At 41.7% G+C, this 20,566-nt stretch overlaps 1 protein-coding gene across 2 annotated transcripts in view; it reads left to right on the forward strand.

Annotated features, from left to right (window-relative positions):
* Window positions 1-1,931: 1,931 nt before the first annotated feature.
* Window positions 1,932-20,566, forward strand: part of LOC138739055 (basic helix-loop-helix domain-containing protein USF3) — a 31,032-nt gene continuing 12,397 nt past the window's right edge. Inside the window, exons 1-5 of one of the 2 annotated variants that reach the window (XM_069890461.1) lie at window positions 1,932-2,373; window positions 9,253-9,319; window positions 13,756-13,784; window positions 19,799-19,881; window positions 20,334-20,430. In XM_069890461.1, the coding sequence (XP_069746562.1) occupies window positions 9,273-9,319; window positions 13,756-13,784; window positions 19,799-19,881; window positions 20,334-20,430 (256 nt within the window). In that variant the 5' untranslated portion in view covers window positions 1,932-2,373; window positions 9,253-9,272. The remainder of the gene's footprint in view (window positions 2,374-9,252; window positions 9,320-13,755; window positions 13,785-19,798; window positions 19,882-20,333; window positions 20,431-20,566) is intronic. The other variant, XM_069890462.1, reaches the window with a different exon arrangement.

A 20,566-nucleotide genomic window follows, 5' to 3' on the forward strand; every position in this document is an offset into this window, starting at 1 on the left:
AAAATTCTGTACATATTTCCTCTGGACAGAATATGGAACCAGAAATCAGTTTTAAAACAAGGAGTTAGCTTTCAGGACTAAGTTGAGAAAAATTTCTTTGCCCAGAGAGTAATAAACCTTTGGGCTTTATATCTCCAGTTGCTGAAAATATTCAAGGCCAAGTCAGTAGCTTTCTCTACATTAATGGGATTAGGGATACAGGGTTAATGCTTGACACTTGAATTAAGGTAAAAGATAAAAACAATCTGAATGATCTGGTAGGCACGGGTGGATTCACTTTTCAGTTTTTAGCTCATGATTGCTATTGAGATTTTTTTCTGAATTTATCTATTACCTGTTGGCACATTTTAAGTATCAAATTGGGATCACATCTTGCATGCCCTGGTTTCAAATAGCTATAAAGGTGACCATTCAGCTCACTACCACTTTCCTACTCTTTCTGTATTGAATGAAAGTGTGTTTTAGTCAGTCAGTTAGCCTTTACTGTCCCTTTCACACAAAGGGCCACAGAATTAAAACGATGCAAAGTTCCGGAGCCCACAGTGATGTTACAAAAACTGCTTAACAAAAACAGTACTACATACAATTAATTTTTCAGATAGACAATAGCATAAGACTGGTTGCAAACGAGATGTTAAAAATGTTCGGGGCCACTACAAGCTGCTAGTCGCACAGTCATCACATGTCAGGTTACCAACCTCTCTAGGTCCACCAGTGTTAGGGGAAACAGGCAACCTCACATTCATACTTCATGGAGCTCACCAATAGTTCCTTTCTTTTGAATCTGCTTCACTGGCATTTTTGAAGATGTAGATTTCAGAATTCATGAAATCTTTCTCTTTTTGTTACCTTCCTCTAGAGTGTGAATTGTCTACCCTGGATGGTGGTTGAGGCCAGATATGTAGATTTATTTAAGGTGGTGAGAGGGATGGCATGGTTTACGGTGCCAGTGATCAGGGCAAGGGTTCGAATCCCGCGCTGTCTACATTCTCCCTGTGTCTCCGTGGGTTTCCTCCCGGGGCTCCGGTTTCCACCTACCTTTTGGGTGTAGGTTAATTGGATGGCATAGACTTGTGGGTCGAAATGGACTGTTACTGTGCTGAACGTCTAAATTTAAAATAAATATTGAAGAGATTGGTGGTCAGGGAACTGCTAGAGAAAGCTTAGATCAGCCAAGGAGACTGAATTTTTTTTGGGGGGTGGGGGGTGGGGGGCGGCAGGCTTAATGGAGCTGAGTGTCCTACACCTATATTCTTGAGTTACCTTCGATTTATTCTCTGCTACGACTGGGTGAGTTTTGAAACTGTAAACTCGGAGTCACAGTTGTAGTGAATGAAAATGTGTCCTTTGGCCCAATATCTGTCCATGCTGACCAAGTTGCTCAGTTGAGTTAGTAAAAACAATGCTGGAGGAACTCAGCCGGCCTTGCAGTATCCATAGGAGATAAATATATTGTTAGCCCTAATTGTCTGTATGTGACCAAAATTCTTCTTTCCCTTTCATAAGTTTTAAACTATGTCATTATACCTGCCTCATCCAAATAGTTATCGCCCTCTCTTCGAGTTCCCTCTCACCTTAAATATATCGTAGTTTTAGACTTATTCCCTTGACGAAAAAAAAGTGACTTTTCACCTTGTGCATCAAGCTATTAGCGCGTCTTAAATCTCCCGTCCGCCGGCAGCTGCAGGCAGGATCCGAACGTCCTTCGGGAGTAGCAATACCTGATCCAAGCCTCGCTCCTTTCTGCTGTCAGTCAATTCCACGCCCCGCCTTCTCATTCGTCCTTGAGCCGGCGCTGGGACCAAGCTGTCAATCAAATATGCGTCGCCATCGCTCCGCCCCTTCTCGCGCAAACACTTCCGGCTCTCTCAACCGAACTTGACCCGCGGCTCCCACCCATTGGTTCACGAACATCGCAGCCGGCTTGGCGATAGGCTCGATCGCCATGACAACGGCGGATAGCATGTTAGGCTGTACTGGGGCCTGATTTTATTTTGGGAGGGGGAGGGAAAGGCCTGGGCCAAACCCCGACAAGAAGTTAGAAGTTGCGGCCGTTTGGAAGTAAGAGCCTCCCCTCTCACCCCGCCCAGCCCAGCGCCCCGGAGCCTCTGACCATCCCTTTCACCCCATACTCTTGACGGTGGGGCCTCGGGCTGGGCTGGGCAGGGTTGAGGCCGAGGGCACTTGTCTTTGGGGTGTCAGTGATCAGCTGGAGGCTGAGAGACCAAGATCCTGGCCTGGCCAGCTCTGGACTCTGAGCCCCTCTCTTGCATTACCCCAGTGCCCACCTTCCCCGAGAGAGCGAGGCAATGTGGGCACCGACGACCAGCTGGGAGGCTGCAGCACCGGACTCTTTGCCCACCGTACCCTGAGGTAAGGCTTAGTCCATTGTTGAGGGCAGCGGACGGGGGAGTCACCTCTCACACCACCTGCTCTGTCTAAAACATTTACCCAGTTATGTTTTGGCCAAGTGGCGTGAGTAACTCTTTCTTACAAGAAAGAATAATATGGATGTAAGCCTCTCTCCACAGTTGGGCACTTTACTGTCTTGTTAGACGTGCTGTCTTTTAGGTGAAACGTTGAACGGTGGTCTGTCTGCTTCCACGAGCATGTGTGAAAGGTTGCCTTGCAATTTTCAAGGAACTGTTATATAGAACCTGGTTAATATTTGTCTCTTAATCGCTTTGTGTGTCTATGCTGTTGTGTGTGTATTTATTTCACTGAAATGGATGTGTTTGCTTCTATCTGTAAGTTAACTTGCAATTTCTGTAAGGCCAATGATATTGACTGCAAATAGCTTTGGGATGTTCTGAAAGGGAAGAGGAAGATACAGTAGAAATGTGAGTTTTTTTTCTCGTGTTTGTGTTCTTCACTCTTCCAGTGACCACTGTGCTTTCAGTTTTTAGGAACCTAATCTATGGCCCTCTCTTCCATCCTTGTATGTTTTACAAAGCACCTTAACATCCATCAGTCTCACTAGGTATTCGCCTCCTCTTAATCTCTCCATATGGCTTGCTATCAGATTTTCTCTGATAATTGCCTTTATTGAAGTACCTTGAGATACTTTACTCCCAAGTGTTTTATAAATATAATAAAAGTAGATGGTTCTGCAATTGCTCAGCTGGTTGGGTAGCATCTGTGGGTTAAAAAAGAGTGAATATTTCAGAATGATGACTCTATCATTGTTGTAATTTGTATTAATGTCTTCATGATCTATTGTGGTGCTAAGAACTTTGCTGGAGTGAAATTTGTGTTTCCATGAAAGTTTTCTCAAGCAATAGATAGAGAGTCTAACTAGGGAGGGGGGAGGGTGGGAGCAACTTGTGAAACTAAAAGAGGCTATTCAACACCCTTGTCACACATGTTAAAGAAGAATCCCTAAAGGTTCTATGAGAACAAAAGGATAACTGAGGAGACAATGTGTTCCAGTAGGGTCAGTGTGACTGTCTATGCGTGGACACATGGAAAATGAATATTTCTTGTCTGCAATTATTGTGGATAGGTTTTGGAAACTTGCCATCATTTTGAAAGGGAAGGTGTTGGCGGTCTTGAGATGCATAAAACCAGATAATTTCCTGAGGCCTGACCAAATATACCTAGGATATTGTGGGAACTAAGGAAAGAAATTGATAGAGGCCTGGCAGAAATGTTTCTATCTTTATTCGCCACACGTGAGGTACTGTGGGAATGGCTAACATTGTATCTTTGTTCAAGAAAGACTCCAACATCAAGCTTAAGAAGTAGAGGCCAGGAACCCTAATATCAGTGGTGAGAAAGTTTCTGGAGGGGTATGATCTACTGACATTTGGAAAGGCAAGAACTGATGAGGGAGAGTCAACATGGTTTTGCATGTGGAAAATTGTGACCCATGGATTTGACTCACTTTTATGAAGAGGTGAGCAAGAATATTGATGAAGCAGGATGGAAGATATTGTCAATATAGAATTTAGCCGGTTCCACAGATAGAATGGTCCAGAAAGTTGGATCACATAGGAACTGTCAATTGAATAAAAAATTGGCTCGTGGTAGGAATCAGAGGGGGATGGTGATGGTTGTTTTTCAGATTGAAGGCCTATCACCAGTGGCATTCTGCAGTCCTCTAGGTATTTGTCGTACATGTTAGGAGTTTGGTTGAGAAGGTTCATGGAATGATTGGTAAGTTTGTGGATGAGACCACAGTTTGTATGGTGGATTGTGAAAGATGCTGTCTAAGGTAATGAGAGGACAGATCAATGGAAAAGTATGCAAAGGAATGGCAGAAGGAGTTTGTTCCCCATCCAAGATGATAGATGGCTTTAAGTTCCTAGGAGTAAATATTGCCAATGGCTTGACCTGGTCTAGTCATGTGATGCAATGGCCAAGAAAGTGCACCAGAAGCCTGAAGAAATTTGACATGTCACCTGTGTCCTTCAACAACCTCTGCAGATGCACCATTGAAAGTAATCGGTCATCATGCATCACTGTGTGGTACTGTGTGCTCTGTTCAATCTGCAAGAAATTGTAAAAAGCTGTGAATGCTGCTTAGACTATCACACAAAATTCCTTCCCTTCCATCAAATCCATCTAGACTTCATGTTGCCTCAGAAAAGCAGTCAACATATATAGACTCTCATTCTAATCTGGCTACACTCTCTTCAGCCTTCACCTGTTGGGAAGAAAATTTACAAGTCTGAGGTGACGCACAACCAGAATGCAATACAGTTTCTTTCCCAGTTATCAGACCCTTGAACAAACCTCTCACCAGAAAAATAAAGTTGCCTTTGCTCCATTCCAACTAGTCTCTATCTGTAACTGCATTATGTACTATGTTTTTTTTTTCCTGTGGGACCATGTATGGATTGGCTGGCTGGACTGTTTGCAAAACAAACTTTCTCACTACACCTCAGTGAATGTGACAATCTGGAACTTGAATGTGAACTAATCACAGAGGTGATTCTTATGCTCTCCACGTGGAATTTTCACATTCTTTGCAATTACATGGTTTCCCTGGGTTACTCCAGTTTCCATTTGCATCTGCAAGATGTGCTGATTGGCAGATTAATTGACCACTGTAAATTTTCTGTGGAGGAGAATCAGGATGGATTTGATGGGGTTAAAGCAAGAAAATGTGCAGATGGTGGGATCAAGTGCAATACATGTGCTGGAGAAACTAAGCGGGTCACACAGCATCCATGGAGAATAAAGGGTACCCAACGTACCCTTAGGCTTAGGCCTCCCAGTTGTCTTCCTGAGCCAGTCCTATTTGCCTACATTACATGAGGTCTTCTAGTCTAAATCTTCTGAAATATCTGCCTTCTCCCACAAATGTGGCTTCCCCTCCACCACCATCAACTCAGCCCTCACCCGCATCTCCATTTCCTGCTTATCTGCCCTGTCCCCCTCTGCCTCCAGACGCAACAAACACAGAATCCCTTTTATCCTCACCTACCACCCCAACAGCCTCCGCATTCAACACATTATCCGCTGGAATTTCCGGCACTTACTACAGGACCCCACCACCAGACACATTTTTTCTTCTCCCCTCTCAGCCTTTCATAGGGACCACTCCCTCCATGACTCCCTTGTGCACTCTTCACACCAATTACCACCCCCAAGCCCCTTTCACTGTGGTCGTAGGAGGTGTAATACCTGCATCCACACCTCCTACCTCACCATGGTCTGAGGTCCTAAACAGTCCTTTCAGGTGAAGCAACACTTCACCTGTACCTCCAAATAACTAATTTACTGCATCCGCACCTTCTGTGGCTACTCTACATCGGAGAGAGCGGTTGCAGATAAGGAGATCGCTTCACCCAACACCACCTCTCCGCAACAAAAGCAACCTCCCTGTAGCCAACCATTTCAATTCTGAGTCTGAAGTGCCAGTTGGTGAAGTAGACAAAAACGATGTGGTCAAACAATAATCATGGCTTTTATTAGCAGAAACTCATGGTACAATAATAGACAATAGGAGCTGGAGTAGGCCCTTTGGCCTGTCGAGCCAGCACCGCCATTTTACAGATCATGGCTGATCACTACTATCAGTACCCTTTTCCAGCCTTATCCCCATAACCCTTAACTCCTTTGCCCACTAGAGTCTTATCTAACTCTCTTTTGAACATATTTAGCAAATCTGCCTCTACCACCCTCTGTGGCAGAGCATTCCACAGATTCACACTTCTCTGGGTAAAAAAATGTTTTTTCATCTCCGTCCTAAAGGGCCTACCTTGTATTCTTAAACTATGCCCTCTAGTCCTCGTCTCCCCCATCATTGGGAACAAGTAATCCGACTTCACCCTGTCTATCCCCTTGATAATCTTGTATACCTCAATCATGTCCCCCCCCTCATCCTTCTAAACTCAATCGGATACAAGTCCAGTCTTTCTAGCCTTTCAGCATATGTCAACCCCGCCATCTCTGGAACTAACCTTGTAAATCTGCGCTGCACACCCTCTATAGCTAGTATGTCCTTCCTCAAAATTGGAGACCAGAACTGGACGCAATACTCCAGGTGGGGTCTCACCAGGGCCCTGTACAACTGCAGAAGGGCGTCTCTGTTCCTATACTCCAATCCCCTCTTTATGAAAGCCATCATGCCATTTGCCTTCTTCACAGCTTTCTGAACCTGCATGTTAGCCTTCAGTGACCAGTGAACAAGTACACCCAGATCCATTTGCACCTCCCCACTCCCTAGCTTGTCTCCATTTAAATAATACTCAGCTTTCCTATTATTGCCCCCAAAATGGATAACCTCACATTTGCTCACATTGAACGTCATCTTCCATTCAGCAGCCCACTCCCCCAACCTGTCCAAGTCCCTCTGCATTTTCCTGACATCCTCCTCACACCCCACACCGCCACCCAGTTTAGTGTCATCTGCAAATTTGCTCATGTTATTAATAATCCCCTCATCCAAATAATTTACATAAATTACAAACAACTGAGGACCCAATACCGATCCCTGCGGCACTCCACTCGTCACATCCTGCCATCCTGAAAAAGACCTGCTTACTCCACCCTATTTTTTAACCAATTTCCTATCCATGTCAGCACCTTACCTCCAATACCATGCTCCCTGATCTTGCCCAGTAGTCTCCCGTGCGGTACCTTATCAAAGGTCTTCTGGAAGTCCAAATACGCCACATCCACTGCCTCTTTGTCACATCCTCAAAAAATTCCAGAAGGTTAGTCAAGCATGACTTACCCTTAAGGAATCCATGCTGACTAGCCCTTATACTATTATTTCTGCCTAAGTGTTCTGCTATTACTCCTTTTATGATAGATTCCAATATCTTCCCCACCACTGACGTCAGGCTGACCGGTCTATAATTTCCCGTTTTAAAGACTCCCTTCTTAAAAATCGGCACCACATCAGCCACTCTCCAATCCTCAGGGATCTCCCCCGAATCTATGGAACTTTGGAAAATGTCGACCAGTGCCTCCACAATTTCCATAGCAACTTCTTTAAGCACCCTGGGATGCAGCCCATCAGGCCCTGGGGATTTATCAGCCCTCAGTCCCAACAATTTACTCACAACCTCCTGCTTCTGGATCCGGATATCCATTAGATCCCCTACTTCCCCAGGAAAGTTCCCCAAGTCTCTTGATACCGCATGACCACTACCCCCTAACTGACCATAACCTATATCCTCCTTGGTGAAGACAGTTGCAAAGTATTTATTAAATTCCTCAGCCATCTCCTTGTTTCCGGTAATTATTCCACCCTTTTCCATTCTTAATGGACCAATTTTAGACCGAACCAATTTCTTCCTCTTCACATATTTAAAAAAGCTTTTGCTTTCCTCCATTATATTATTTACTAATTTCCTCTCGTACTTCATTTTCCCCTCTCTTATGACTTTCTTAATTACCCTCTGATGCTCTTTGAAGGTTTCCCAATCCTCTAACTTCCCACTCCGCTTCGCTGTCTTATACTTACTCCCTTTGGATTTAATGAAAGACAATAGGTGCATACACAGTTATACCCAAGGGGAGCGTCCTTAACAGTAGAGATAATGTACAGCCAATGTTAGTACAGCAAGGCTTGCCAGAGGGGAGACAGGCAGCTTGGCAGACATTAACCACAGAGTCACACTGTCCATGGCCTTTCACACTACCCCACCCTGTCCACCTGCAGAGTGAAGGAACACCTCATTTTTTGTCTGAGCACTCTCCATCCCGAGGGCATGAACATTGAGTTCACTGCATTCCATTAATCAACTTCCTTCCCCCCCAACTAGTTATTCCAATTCCTACTTCCTTTCTCTCTCCACCTAGCCCAGACTCTTCTTCCCCCCCCTGCAGTATTCCCCCCTTCTCCACCTATCATCTCCCACCCCCCTCCCTTCCCCCTTTTGTTCAGATATTTTTCATGATTCCCCACACCTTGATGAAGGCTCAAGCCCGAAACGTTATGTATCTTCACCTTTGCTACATAAAAGGCACCGTTTGACCTGCTGAGTTTCTCCAGCATTTGTGTGTTTTTTCACTTAATCATGTGTCAATGGATTCCTGTGTTTTACCCCTTCTGGCTTTTAATGCAAGTGTGACGTATAATGGCATGGGAGCATTAGTGGGCTATCAGGAGTCACTGAATTTGTCTCTCCTGGAAGAATAAATTGTAAAGTTTGAGAAAGTATAATTGGATGATGGATATAGTTAATTTGGATTAATTAGACAAATACAGAATGTAAGAGAGGCAAAAAAAAGTTAAGAGTTAAGAAGCAAAATGCTAAAATGTATTAAAATTCTAACATTGATATGAATTGTCTACGTTGAATGTGATTGTATGGTTTCTGTTCCCTTTCTGGGCTGGTGAGGTGAGTGACTTGGCAGCAGCATGAATTTCTTCTAAAAGGATCCTTGTGTGAGTTTAATGGGCAATTAAAATGTAAATGGAATTTTTTCCTGAAACCAGTTGAGAATGAACTGCATTTCAGAATGGATCACCCAAAAACTGTTGGCCTTTCAGACTTGGGGAAATGTCTTCCTCATCAAAAAATGATCAGCGACACCAGTTCTGTTAAACTCACCAACAAGTTCTGACCCAAACATTTATGGGACACTTGGCTAACTAGTACAGCACTATCCACTACCTTGTTCCTGTGATCATTTCACATTTGTCAATCTTGCTAGTGACTATCAGTAGATTGGAAATTGATGCAGAACAGTGTAAATTCAAATAAATCCAGACCTTGTTTGATGTCAGCCCTAGTTCCAGTTTATAATAATATACACCTTCTATTTTTTGTAATCTATTTGCTATGGTGGAAGAAGTACAGTCATCAGTCACAATGCCAGAAATGACAGAAAATCAGACACCATTGCGCAGAACTCACAGGTAAGTGTGGATTGACTTTAAGCAAATGTACAAGGTGATTATTTCTGATTCAAATGCATCCCTTGAAGTCAGAAGCTTAATGGGGGTTGAGCTTCTTTTGTCCTCTCGTCCTAGTAAAGTACATCTTTAGTGCTACCCCTTCCAGAATGACCATGCCATTGAAAGGTTCTTCAGATTCACTACATTAATGTGATAAGTGTGTCTATTTCCAATGATTGATATTGTTGGATGTTTTATTTAGAATGTATTTTAGGAATACCTTCAGGAGGCAGAGATGCACGTTTTTACTTGGTTAGTTTGTGAGCTTGAAAACTTGCAATTGGATGTTGTTCATCATTTCAAAATCCAAGTTGTTTACCAAACAAGACCAAAAGGTTTAAATATTAGAAATAATGGAGCACATTGGGGTGGATAAATACTCAGAGCTGAATGGAATCTCTCCCTGAATACCAAGAGAAGTAGAAGGGAGGAGATTTAATTTAGATATGCAGCATGGTAACAGGCCCTTTCAGCCACGTCCATGCCACCCAATTTACATCGAATTAAGCTACAATCCTGATAGTTTTGAACAGTGGGAGGAAATCAGACTGCCTCCCCCTCCCCCACAGGGGAATACCAACGCAGACATGGGGAGAACATATCAACTCCTTATGGACAGCGTGAAATTTGAACCCATATCCTGATCACTGGCGCTGTAAAGGCGGTGCACTAACCATGACACCAACTATGCCACCCTCATTTGGAATTGAGATTGTTGGGGGTCTAATTTGTCCAACTGCGTCAGAGATTTTTGGATCTTTATTGGTGATGAGTGAGATACCAGGACATTGGGGGGTAGTAGACATAGTCTCCTTATTCATAAAGTGGGAAAGTCTAGATACTGCAGACTGGTAAGCCTTACAGGTTTGGTAGGGAAGTTGTTGGACAAAATTCTGATGGGTATGATTTGTGTTCACTTGGAAAGGCAGTGACCGATTAGGAGCCAGCCAATATGATCTTGTGCAGGTGAGATAATGTTTCACAAATCTGATCCAGCTTTTTGAGTAAGTAAGAACATTGATAGAGGCAACATAGTAATGTGGTATGTACCATATGGTCGATGGAGCCTAGACTCACATTTCGTGGACTTCAGCCCCCGCACCCCCACCGCCCAAATGAAACACAGATAAGGTTCGCATGGCTGTAACCTTTGACCCTACTAGCCTTCGCACCTGCCTTAGTTATCATCACTTCTACCAGCTACAATGGGATCCCACCACTAGCCACATTGTTCCCTCCCCACTCTTTCCAGTTTCTGCAGTAACTTCTTCCTGCATGACTCCTGGGTGCGTTCATCACTCCCTATCCACCCCTCTCTGACTGCTAGCACTTACTCCAGCCACCACAGGAGGTACAACACTTCTTCTTGCATCTCTTATATTTTCACCATTCAGCAAGCTAAGCAGCTCTTCCAATTGAGGTAGTGATTTATGTACACCTTCTCCGACCTCGTCTACGTGACTCTGTGCTCTTGATGTGGCCTCCACTATGTTGGTGAAACCAAATGCAGACAAGGTGGCCAACTTGCAAAGCACCTGTGTTCGGTCAGTAATGGTCATCCTGACCTCTTGTTTCCATGCCATTTCAGTTCTCCTTCCCATTCCCACACAGCCTGTCAATCCTTGATCATCTCTGTTGCCAGTGTAATGCATAATACTTCATATTCAACCTGAGCATTGAATTTTCCATTTTCACACCTCTTTTATTCTTTTCTCTCTTTCCTTTCCACCTGTGGTCTTCCTATTTTTGTACCATTTCCCACAACCTGTCTCTAGCCCTCTATCATCCATTTTCATCCCTTTTCCTTCCTGGTTCCATCCACCTACTACCCTCAGAGTTACCCCACTGAATATCTCCATCTGGTTGTATTAGCCCACCTCTCCCCAAATGGTTCCTATTATTATCTGCCTTACTTACCTGATTCAAAAGCTGGTAGGCTTTATGTTCCCATATCGCCCCAGAGCTGACTGCACCTTCATTCTCTCCATCCCTTCTCTCGATTCCATTATTTTTTCTCTCACTTCCACCTATCATTCACCTGGCTCTCCATTCCTTCTTCACCTGGCACCATCTGTCCAACCATCACATCTTATAGGACCAATATCACCTCCTTGCACCTGACTTGGCCCTTTCCATTTCATCTTTATACTGAGATCTTCTCTTTCCATTCCCAATCCTGATGCAGGGTCTTAAATCAAAACATCAAATATTTCTTGCTCCACACCACCCACCACCCCCCTCCCTCAACTTCCCCATCAATGTTGCTACTTCTGCTGAGTTTGAACAGATTGGTATACAGTGACTTCAGTGAGACTTTTGGCAAAATACATGGTAGACTGGTCCAGAAGGTTCAAAGGGGATCAGAGGCATTTTGACAAATTGGCTCAAAATTTGGCTGGGTGATAGGCAGATGGGAGTGTTGGAGAGAGTGGTTTTTTTTTTGATTGAATGTCTGCAATAAGTGGTGTAGTACAGGATCATTGCTGGGGGTTTTGTTGTTTGTAATGGGTATAAATGAATTTGATGAGAATACAGATGGTCTGTTGCACATGTTTGCAGATTACACAAAATTTTGTGGAGTTATAGATTGCAAAGATATCTAAGAATATAATGGGGTTGTAATTTTGGGCAGAGTGATGGTACTTGACATGACTTTGGAAATCAAATCCTGTTAGGCCCTAATCAGATGGCAAGGACTTTGATGTTCAAAGATCTTGGAGTGCAAATCCATAGCTCCTGAAAGTGGCAATACAGGTGGATAGTGTAGTAGAGAAAACATTTGATACGCTTGCTTTCAGCTTGAGTTGGGATGTCATGTTGCAGCTGTACAAAACATTGGTTGGACCACTCTTGGAGTATTGTTTATTCCAGACATTACATACAGGAACATTGTAGTAGGAATACCAGGAGCACAGAAGAGATTCACCAGAATGTTGCCTTCAGTGATGGATTGTAGTTATAAGGAGAGGGTAGACAGGTTGGGTTTATTCTCACTGGAGGCTGAGGAGTGATCTTTCCGAGCATAAAATTATAAAATTATGCAGGGCACAAATAACATGGATAGTCAGTCTTTTTCTCAGGGTAGGGAACCTAGAAGTAGAGGGCATAGTGGTGAAAGGGAAAAAAATGTAAAGAAGTTCTGAGGGTTAAGTTTTTTGAGAACATGAGCTGTCAGAGGAAATGATAGAGGCAGCATTTAAAAAGGTGTTTGGACAGGGATGGAGGGATGTGGGCCTAATGTAGGCAAATTGGATGAGAGAGATAGACATCGAGGTTGGCGATGATGAGTTGGGCCAAATTTCTCCGTTGTATTATTTTATGATTCCCTGAAAATGCTGTAAAAACTGAGCAGGTCAGGCCGCATCAGTGGGAAAAGAAACAGTAAATATTTTAGGTCGCAGACTTCATCAGAAGTGAAAAGGAGAGAAAAGAAGCCTTTTGACCTGCAGAAAGAGTAGCAGAGGGAATGATTGATAGGGTAAAATTGGGGTGACCACAGGCATAAGGGGTAATCATGGTTATCTGGTCAATGAGTGAATATTAGCAGTAAAAGAATGAAAATATAGATAAAGGAATGTAGGAGTTGCAAAATGGAGAGGGGAAAGATGTGCCCAGCTGGTTGGCATGTGAATAAGCTTGGCATGTTCCTCCCTCCCAGAGAGGAAAGGAAAAAATAGTTGAGCTGAGAGGTAATATCACAGACGAATGACTAATGTCAACAAGGTAAACATAAGACGAGCAATGTTGGTGCTGAAGAATGCCAGGCAGTGACAATCTCTAACAAGAGAATCTAATGTGGAGGTTCAATACTATTACTGTTGCTGACTCCTCTACCATCAATACTATGGGGGTCTCTATTGAACAGAAACTTGAGTGGATCAGCACATAAATAAAATTGCTGTGAGAGTAAGTCCAAACTTGGATGTTCTGTGGCAAGTAATTCATCTGATATCCCAAGACCTCACCACCACTCATTAGATATAAATCAGGAGTGTAATGGAATACTCTTCACCTGCCAAAAGCAGCACCTGGAGCTTTCAAGAAGCTAAGTGCCATCCAAGATAAAACAGCCTGGTTTATTGGCACCCCATCAGCCTTTTCACCACACGGTGGCTGGGTATCATCTCCAAAAACCACATGTGCATGCTCATGAGCTGTATCACCAAGGCCAAGTGCTGGAGGTGCATGGGAAAAGCTGCAGCTTCTCCTCCAAGTGTACACCATCTAGTCATTGCTAGATTGAAATCCTTCCCACAACACAATGTTTGAATACTTCCATCCCTTCCCCTCGGGTGATTAAGGTTGGGTAAAGATACACTTGGATGGAATAATTGTCTCTGTATGTTATTTCTACTTATAAAGAATGCCTGAATTGTTTGTTTCTCTCTTGTACATAGGAAGAAAAATCGAGAAACTCACAATGCAGGTAAGTACTTGTTAATTTTTGAATTTTAGAGTAATTGGGAACCCTGAAGCTGGTTTTGGTCCATGTCGAGAGTTTGAGCAAGGTTGTGGCTGCAGGCATCCTGCGGTGGGTGTCACGATTTCATAACTTGTTCTCTGTTGATGTGCTTTGCAATGTATGCACCTGAAATGCCTTGTGTAATGTTCCAAGTCTACCAATGCATTATGCATCACTCTTAATCAGTGAAGTTGGATACCAGGCTAAACCAAGAACAAGGAACTAGAAATCAGCACAGAAGCTATTGTGATGTGTAATTAGTGATGGGGAAAGAAAATTATTGGAAGATCTGTCCGGCTCATTTTCTCATCACCAGTGTTTTTGTAAGCAATTCTATTAACCCATAGCTCTCCCATTATGAACATTATATTGATTTATGCTATCTATTGTAAAGTTAAAAATATCATTAGGAGTTATTATGAACAGCACCATAGAGTGGGAAGGTGTGTCTTCATCGGCAGCTCTCTATGTAGAAGTTGCTGATATTAATGTGTTGACAAGGCTACTGACCACAAAGCTGAAAGAGCTTGTATACCTCAACATGAAGGAGGGAATGGTGAAGGGAAGTGCAGGAATGGGGGAAGAAAACATGTTATCAAGACCAAACCACCACTCTTGATACAGAATAGCAAATGAAAACATTACATGAGACACTGAATTGAATCTCTGTCCCCTTGGGTATTACAGAACATCCTTTGGAACTATTGCAAAGAGCTGAGGTTCACTTGGTGATTAGTCTATATACTCTATATGTCCCTATCAATGTCAATATCACATTGTTGTTGGTGAGGAATTGCCTGCCTAATACCTGTAATTTCATCCATAAATACTTCTCAGGCACTTCACTTTATAGCCAGCAATGTAACTGGTGCAGAAGGAGTATAGCATACTGTATGTATTATTTTGTTTTCTTTAAATCAGTACATACAGCAAATATTTGGAAGCAATAACATGGGAAAGCAAGTACATTTTAAAAAGTTTCTTCTCTTGCCCAAGACTTTAACTTGTGCCCAATGCTGGCTGATCTTCATTGCTCTTGGCTAAGTAATGATTCAATTTTAAAATTCGCAGTCCATCACTTTCAATGGGCCATTGGCATTTATTGATGTAACTGGTTCTTGGGGCTTTTGTCTAATTGGAAGTTCTTTAGGATAGCTGGAGACACCTGATGCCACTCTCCTGAGTCGCCCTCCATTGTTTAACCTGATGATCTTGCTGAGCTGCTCCTCAGAGATTTCAGCAGCCGAGGCCTGCTGAGATGGCAAAGATCTGCCACTGGTGGTCAGTGAATCACCATGTTGGGTAACTGTTGTGACAATGCCCCTAATGAAGTGCAAAGAATTTTGTTTCTTCCTGACCTTCAGTTCTGGTGAAATTCAGGTGTGGGAAAGAACCTGCATTCCATAGGTCTTGCTGTTCAGCTAAATGCCAACCACCTGCTGACCTTTAAGACCTACTGATTGGAGGAGCCCACTCATAATGGCGAGCAATTTTGGTCATCGGTGACACACATCCTTCCACCCCATTTCCACATTGGATTAAAGAATACACTCACTTGTATCAAAATGCAAAATGGAATTGACTTTCTTTATTCTGTTCAGACACACACTGCATTTTTCAACAACTTAAACACCACCCACCCAAACTCCTCTGACCTTCTCATTGGCTCACCACCACCTAACACTCTCATTCTCCTCCTCCTGCATCTGAGATCCATCCCACCATATGCAGATTGCTTAACTAGCCAGAGCATGCGCTCAATTAAATTAAAAAAAAGATTAGACATACAGCACAGTACCAGGTGCACAAGTCTGTGCTGCCCAATTTACATCCAATTAACCTACACCCCTGGTATGTTTTGATCAGTGGGAGGAAACCAGAGCCCTGGGGAAAACCCATGTAAAACTGGGAGAATGCACAAACTCCTTACAGAGATCTTGGGATTTGAACCCAAGTCCCATTCATACTCATGAGCATTGTCATTGGAGTGACTGGCACCACTCCTAATGTGCTAAAAGCCTTGTTTTCTCCTCGGGCAACATAAGTTTAATTTTTTTTAATGTCGTCGGTAGGAGAGAAGTATGGAAGAAATCAAAACTTGATTGCTTCACAGTGAAGGGGGCCCATAAACTTTGAGCAGAGTCTTAAAGGGCTATAGCCAAAAAAAGTTTGAAAATGGCTGCTCTTTATTACCATTGTTACCTTCTTATCAGATTCCAGCACTGGTCTTAAATTTTTAATTTTATTTACAGCATGGTAGAAACTGATTCTGGCATTTATTTTAGTATCATTGGGTGTGCTACCCACTTACATTCTAATTAACCTACAACCCTGTTTGTTTTGGAGGGTGGGAAGAAAGTGGAGCACCCGGGGAAAACCCATGCAGACATGGGGAGAACATACAAACTTCTTACAGACAGCTCTGGATTCGAACTCGGGTCACTGGCATTGTAATAACATCACGCTAATTTCTACACCCTGTATGACACATCTTCCTCCACCTGACCCCTTTGTTTTTCTTGCATCTCGCTCCCTTTGTCTGGAAACTGCTAATCTACTGGCTCATGCTTCACCTCTCCCTGGCCCACCAATCCTACACTGATATCCTCTCCCACTACTTCCATCCTGTTGTCTTTGTACTAGTTTCTCTCTCTGTATTGCCAGTCTTGATGAAGAATTCAGGCCCAAAACCAACCATTCTTTTTCTCCCATTGATGCTACTTGACCTCCAGCAGATTGTGGTGGAGGTCTATCTTTGTAAATACATTCAGCCTTTTAATTAGCAAATCTCTGCATTGTTCCAAATTTGTTTGATTGAGAATCCATGTGTATAATTGATGGCCATTGCCTCAGTTGGCAATCTAGGGTTCCTTTCTGAAACCGTCAGCCTTGTTTTACTTTTCTTGACTGTCCTTAAAACTTGCTGATTTTATGCTTGTGAAAGATCTTGAGACTTTCTATCATGTTGAGGAACTGTAATGGTGAAGTTTGTTCGATCTGTTGTCATGCATTTGTGGGGTTTAGTGGTAGGAAACTGAAAGGTAGTGAACCTGTGGTGTGTAAGAGAGATCAATGCTGGGTCCTTGTTATTTGTCATACATTTAAATGATTTGGGTGAGAATGTAAGTAGTGTGATTGGTAAGTAGTGTGATTGCAGAAGTCACCAAAATTGATGGTGTAATGGGCATTTAAAAAGGTTGTTGCTTTTTTACATCAATTGTATTTGACTGTATAAATTGATAAATGTTCAACTTAGTTCTTCAGATTTATGTTTTAGATGTGACCAAGAAGTAGGTGCTTTTTTTTTCATTCGACATGGACATGTCCTAAGGTTAAAAGCTTTTGGTTGCAAATTAAATCATTTTTGGAACAGATATTAAAAGTAAATTTACCTTTTGATCCAGTGTTGTTTTTATTAGGAGATATTAAGTCGGTAGCTTTAAGATTAAGATTGACCATGTACCAAATTGAATTTTTGCATTTTTCTCTGGCTGTTTCTAAAAAGTATTTAGCTATTACATGGAAATCTGACTCAGTTTTAGGTATGAAAAGATGGCATAATGAAATGAAAGCCTGTATTCCTTCAGAAAAGATTACATATAATTTAAGAGATAAATATTTTTTCTTTACTAAAGTTTGGAGCCCTTATTTGAAAACTATTGATGTTAGAATTTGATCTCTCTATCCACTTGCCACCGTTTTTGCAGCCAAAAAAGTTTAAATGTGACTGTAGCAGATGATGATCTCCTTTTTCTTTGTAGGTGGGGAGGAGAGGAGGGAGGGTATTAGTGGGTTGGTTGGGTGGAGGGTTTATATATAAATGACTAATCACATTCTGTCTGTATTAGTATGTCGTGACTAATGTTATGTTATGTGATTTTAAATATGTTAAAAAAAGGTTCTTTAAGGTTACCACAGGATGTTTATCATTTAGTGTAGTGGGCAAAGGAACGTTGATGGAATTTCACTCGGGCAAGTATGATGCAATTTATGAAGTTGAACCAGGATAGAAACTGTAAATGAGGAGTGTTATTAAACAGAGAGAGACCTAACACACTGGTTGACAGGGTGATGAAGATGGCCTACAACATGCTTGCCTTTATCAGTCTTGAGTAAGGAGTTAGGATATTATTTTGGAGTTGTGCAACTTTGGTTAGATTACAGTTGGAATATTGTATGCAGATTTGTTTGCCACACAATAGGATGGATCTGTCTAAGATAGAGAGGGTTCACAGAAGATTTACAAGATGTTGTTTGAACTGGAGAGCTTGAGTCATAAGGAGAAATTGAGCAGCCTATGACTGTTTTCCCTTGAGTGAAGGAAGCTGAGGGGTGACCTGAAAGAGGTTTATAAGAGACATAAGTTGAGTGGATGGTCATAGTTTCTTCTCCCAGCATTGGGAAGCCTAAACCTAGAGAGCATGGGCATGGGCTTAAGATGAGAGATAAAAAGTTTTAGAGGTTCTGAAGAACATATTTTTCATACAGTGGTACCTGGAACAAGTTATCAAAAAATCGTGGAAGAGAACAATATTTCAAGAAACATTGGACAGATATGTGGATATGAAAAGTTTAGATGGATATGGAAAAAACACAGGGAAATAGGATCACCTTGGTCACTATGTACAAGTTGGGCCAAAAACCTGATTCTATGAAGTGTTTAGTAGTTCTCTGCCTACAGAAAATGTTTTGTATGATTGACTGGTCAGCTGACTTCTGATTATTATCTCTGATACAAGATCATCCACTTGTAACATCATCTCAACTTTTATTTCCGCAGCTTCTGCCTGATTGCTGGATGCTACCATCATTCTTTTTTTTTATTTTAGATTTCTAATGGCTGCTGTGTTCTATATTCCAGTTAGATTTTTCCTCTTTCTGTGCTCGTATTTATCTTTATTGACATTCCTTGAGACAAATCGTCTTCCTCTCCTGACACTGAATTGACATTCTGATTGTCACTCCTCCCTCTATCTCTCTGCATTTGAAAAATGCCGTTTTCTCATTTTTCAGTTCTGAGAGAGGATCTTTCACCTGAAATATTGACTCTTTTCTCTCCTTTCGGGTGTTACCTGACCTACTGAGTATTTCCAGCTCTTTATTTTTTATTTAGTTGTTGATGATTTAACAGATGCTGGGAATCAGGAATCCTAGTGAACTGATAACTAATAGAGGCAGACAATGGAAAAGGGCAAATTCTCTTCAAGGAGATTGCTTGATTTATTCCATCCTCTCCCTTAATGAGAAACAGTTACTATACCAGTGACTGAAAATTCTGGGTCACTTTATGACATATAATGTAATAACAGTCAAATTCAATATCCTGTATCATTAGTTTGAACCTTAGAGTATTTGCTTCTGTCCAGAACAGTGTTGATGGATTGGTCAGGGAAAAGAAGGGTCCTGATGAAAGATTTGTCAAATTGTCCACCATTCTTTTTCTGCCACTGATTGAGCTCCTCCAGCAAAGTGTTGCTGCAGATTCACACTTCTGTCCTTTTTTACTGATTATTTTTTTTTGTACTTTGTGCTGTTTATAAAATGAGTGATCCAGAACATATAGATGCTCCCCAATGAGAGAGTAAAATCATTGTCTTTGCTGAATTACTGAAGTTAAGGCATAACCTTTCCCTGTGTCTCAAGAAATTAGAGAAACTTCTACCTTTAAACTGAGAGATACTACAGCAGCTATAGAGCTGGGGAAAATTGTATCAGCTGTGTGAGAATTGCATTTGATCACCCATTGGGGAGGGTGGTTATATAATGGTCAGTTTTTGAGTGAATGGACAGAACATAGCATTTTTATTTTGATGGACCTTGGAATAATGTGAATATACTTCCAACTATCCCAGCACAATATTTATAAACTGAACTCTAGCTATGTTACTGGATCACTAAGGAAAGTTAAGAAATGTAAAAAGTAAGTATTCAAAATCGAGCTCATTTAATTTTCTTAAGAAAAATTCTGATGTTTCTAGTGGAAAGACATCGAAAGAAGAAGATTAACTCTGGAATAAACAAAATTGGAGAACTTATTCCATGCTCTCCTGCTTTGAAACAGGTAAAACTGTTGTAATTTTTTTACATCTCTTTGGATTTGAACATTTAACAGATAAGATAGATAATGAAACTTTGCATCCAATGAGGACACACCTATGAATCAATCCAAACATTAACATTCCCCATATAATTGCAGATGCTGATACATTTCTTCACTGTTCCTATTCTTGAGTTATACTGGATGGAACTAGATAAATAATGTGAGAATTCACCCAAATAAAGTCCTAACATTGCTGATACAGGAAGTGGCCTCGAAAGATAAAGCATAACTCCAACAGTCATTTTCATTCATTTGTGCAATAGTATACTAGCTATAATTGATATGTATTTGCATTCAGAAATTTCTCTCCTGTTTCCTTGCCATTTCACAGTCCATGTTCCCTTGCACTCACTGCCTTTAAAAATACTAAAGAACAGGTTTTTTGTTAAATTACATATTTCTTTTGTACGTAGAGTAAAAACATGATACTAGATCAAGCATACAAGTACATTTCAGAGCTGAAGAGACAGAATGATGAAATTCTTTTGAATGGAGGAACCAAAGAACAAGGTGAGCATATAATTATTGTGCAATGATTTTCATTGCTATTTATAAAAGATGAGAGCTCATACAACCTAGGTAAAACTTCTCAGCAATCACCGTAAAAAATTTACTGCCTCTGAATAACTTTTCTCTCTTCATTGCC

Source organism: Narcine bancroftii, chromosome 7 (genome assembly GCF_036971445.1).
Source record: "Narcine bancroftii isolate sNarBan1 chromosome 7, sNarBan1.hap1, whole genome shotgun sequence".
In the NCBI taxonomy this organism is placed as follows: Eukaryota; Metazoa; Chordata; class Chondrichthyes; order Torpediniformes; family Narcinidae; genus Narcine; species Narcine bancroftii.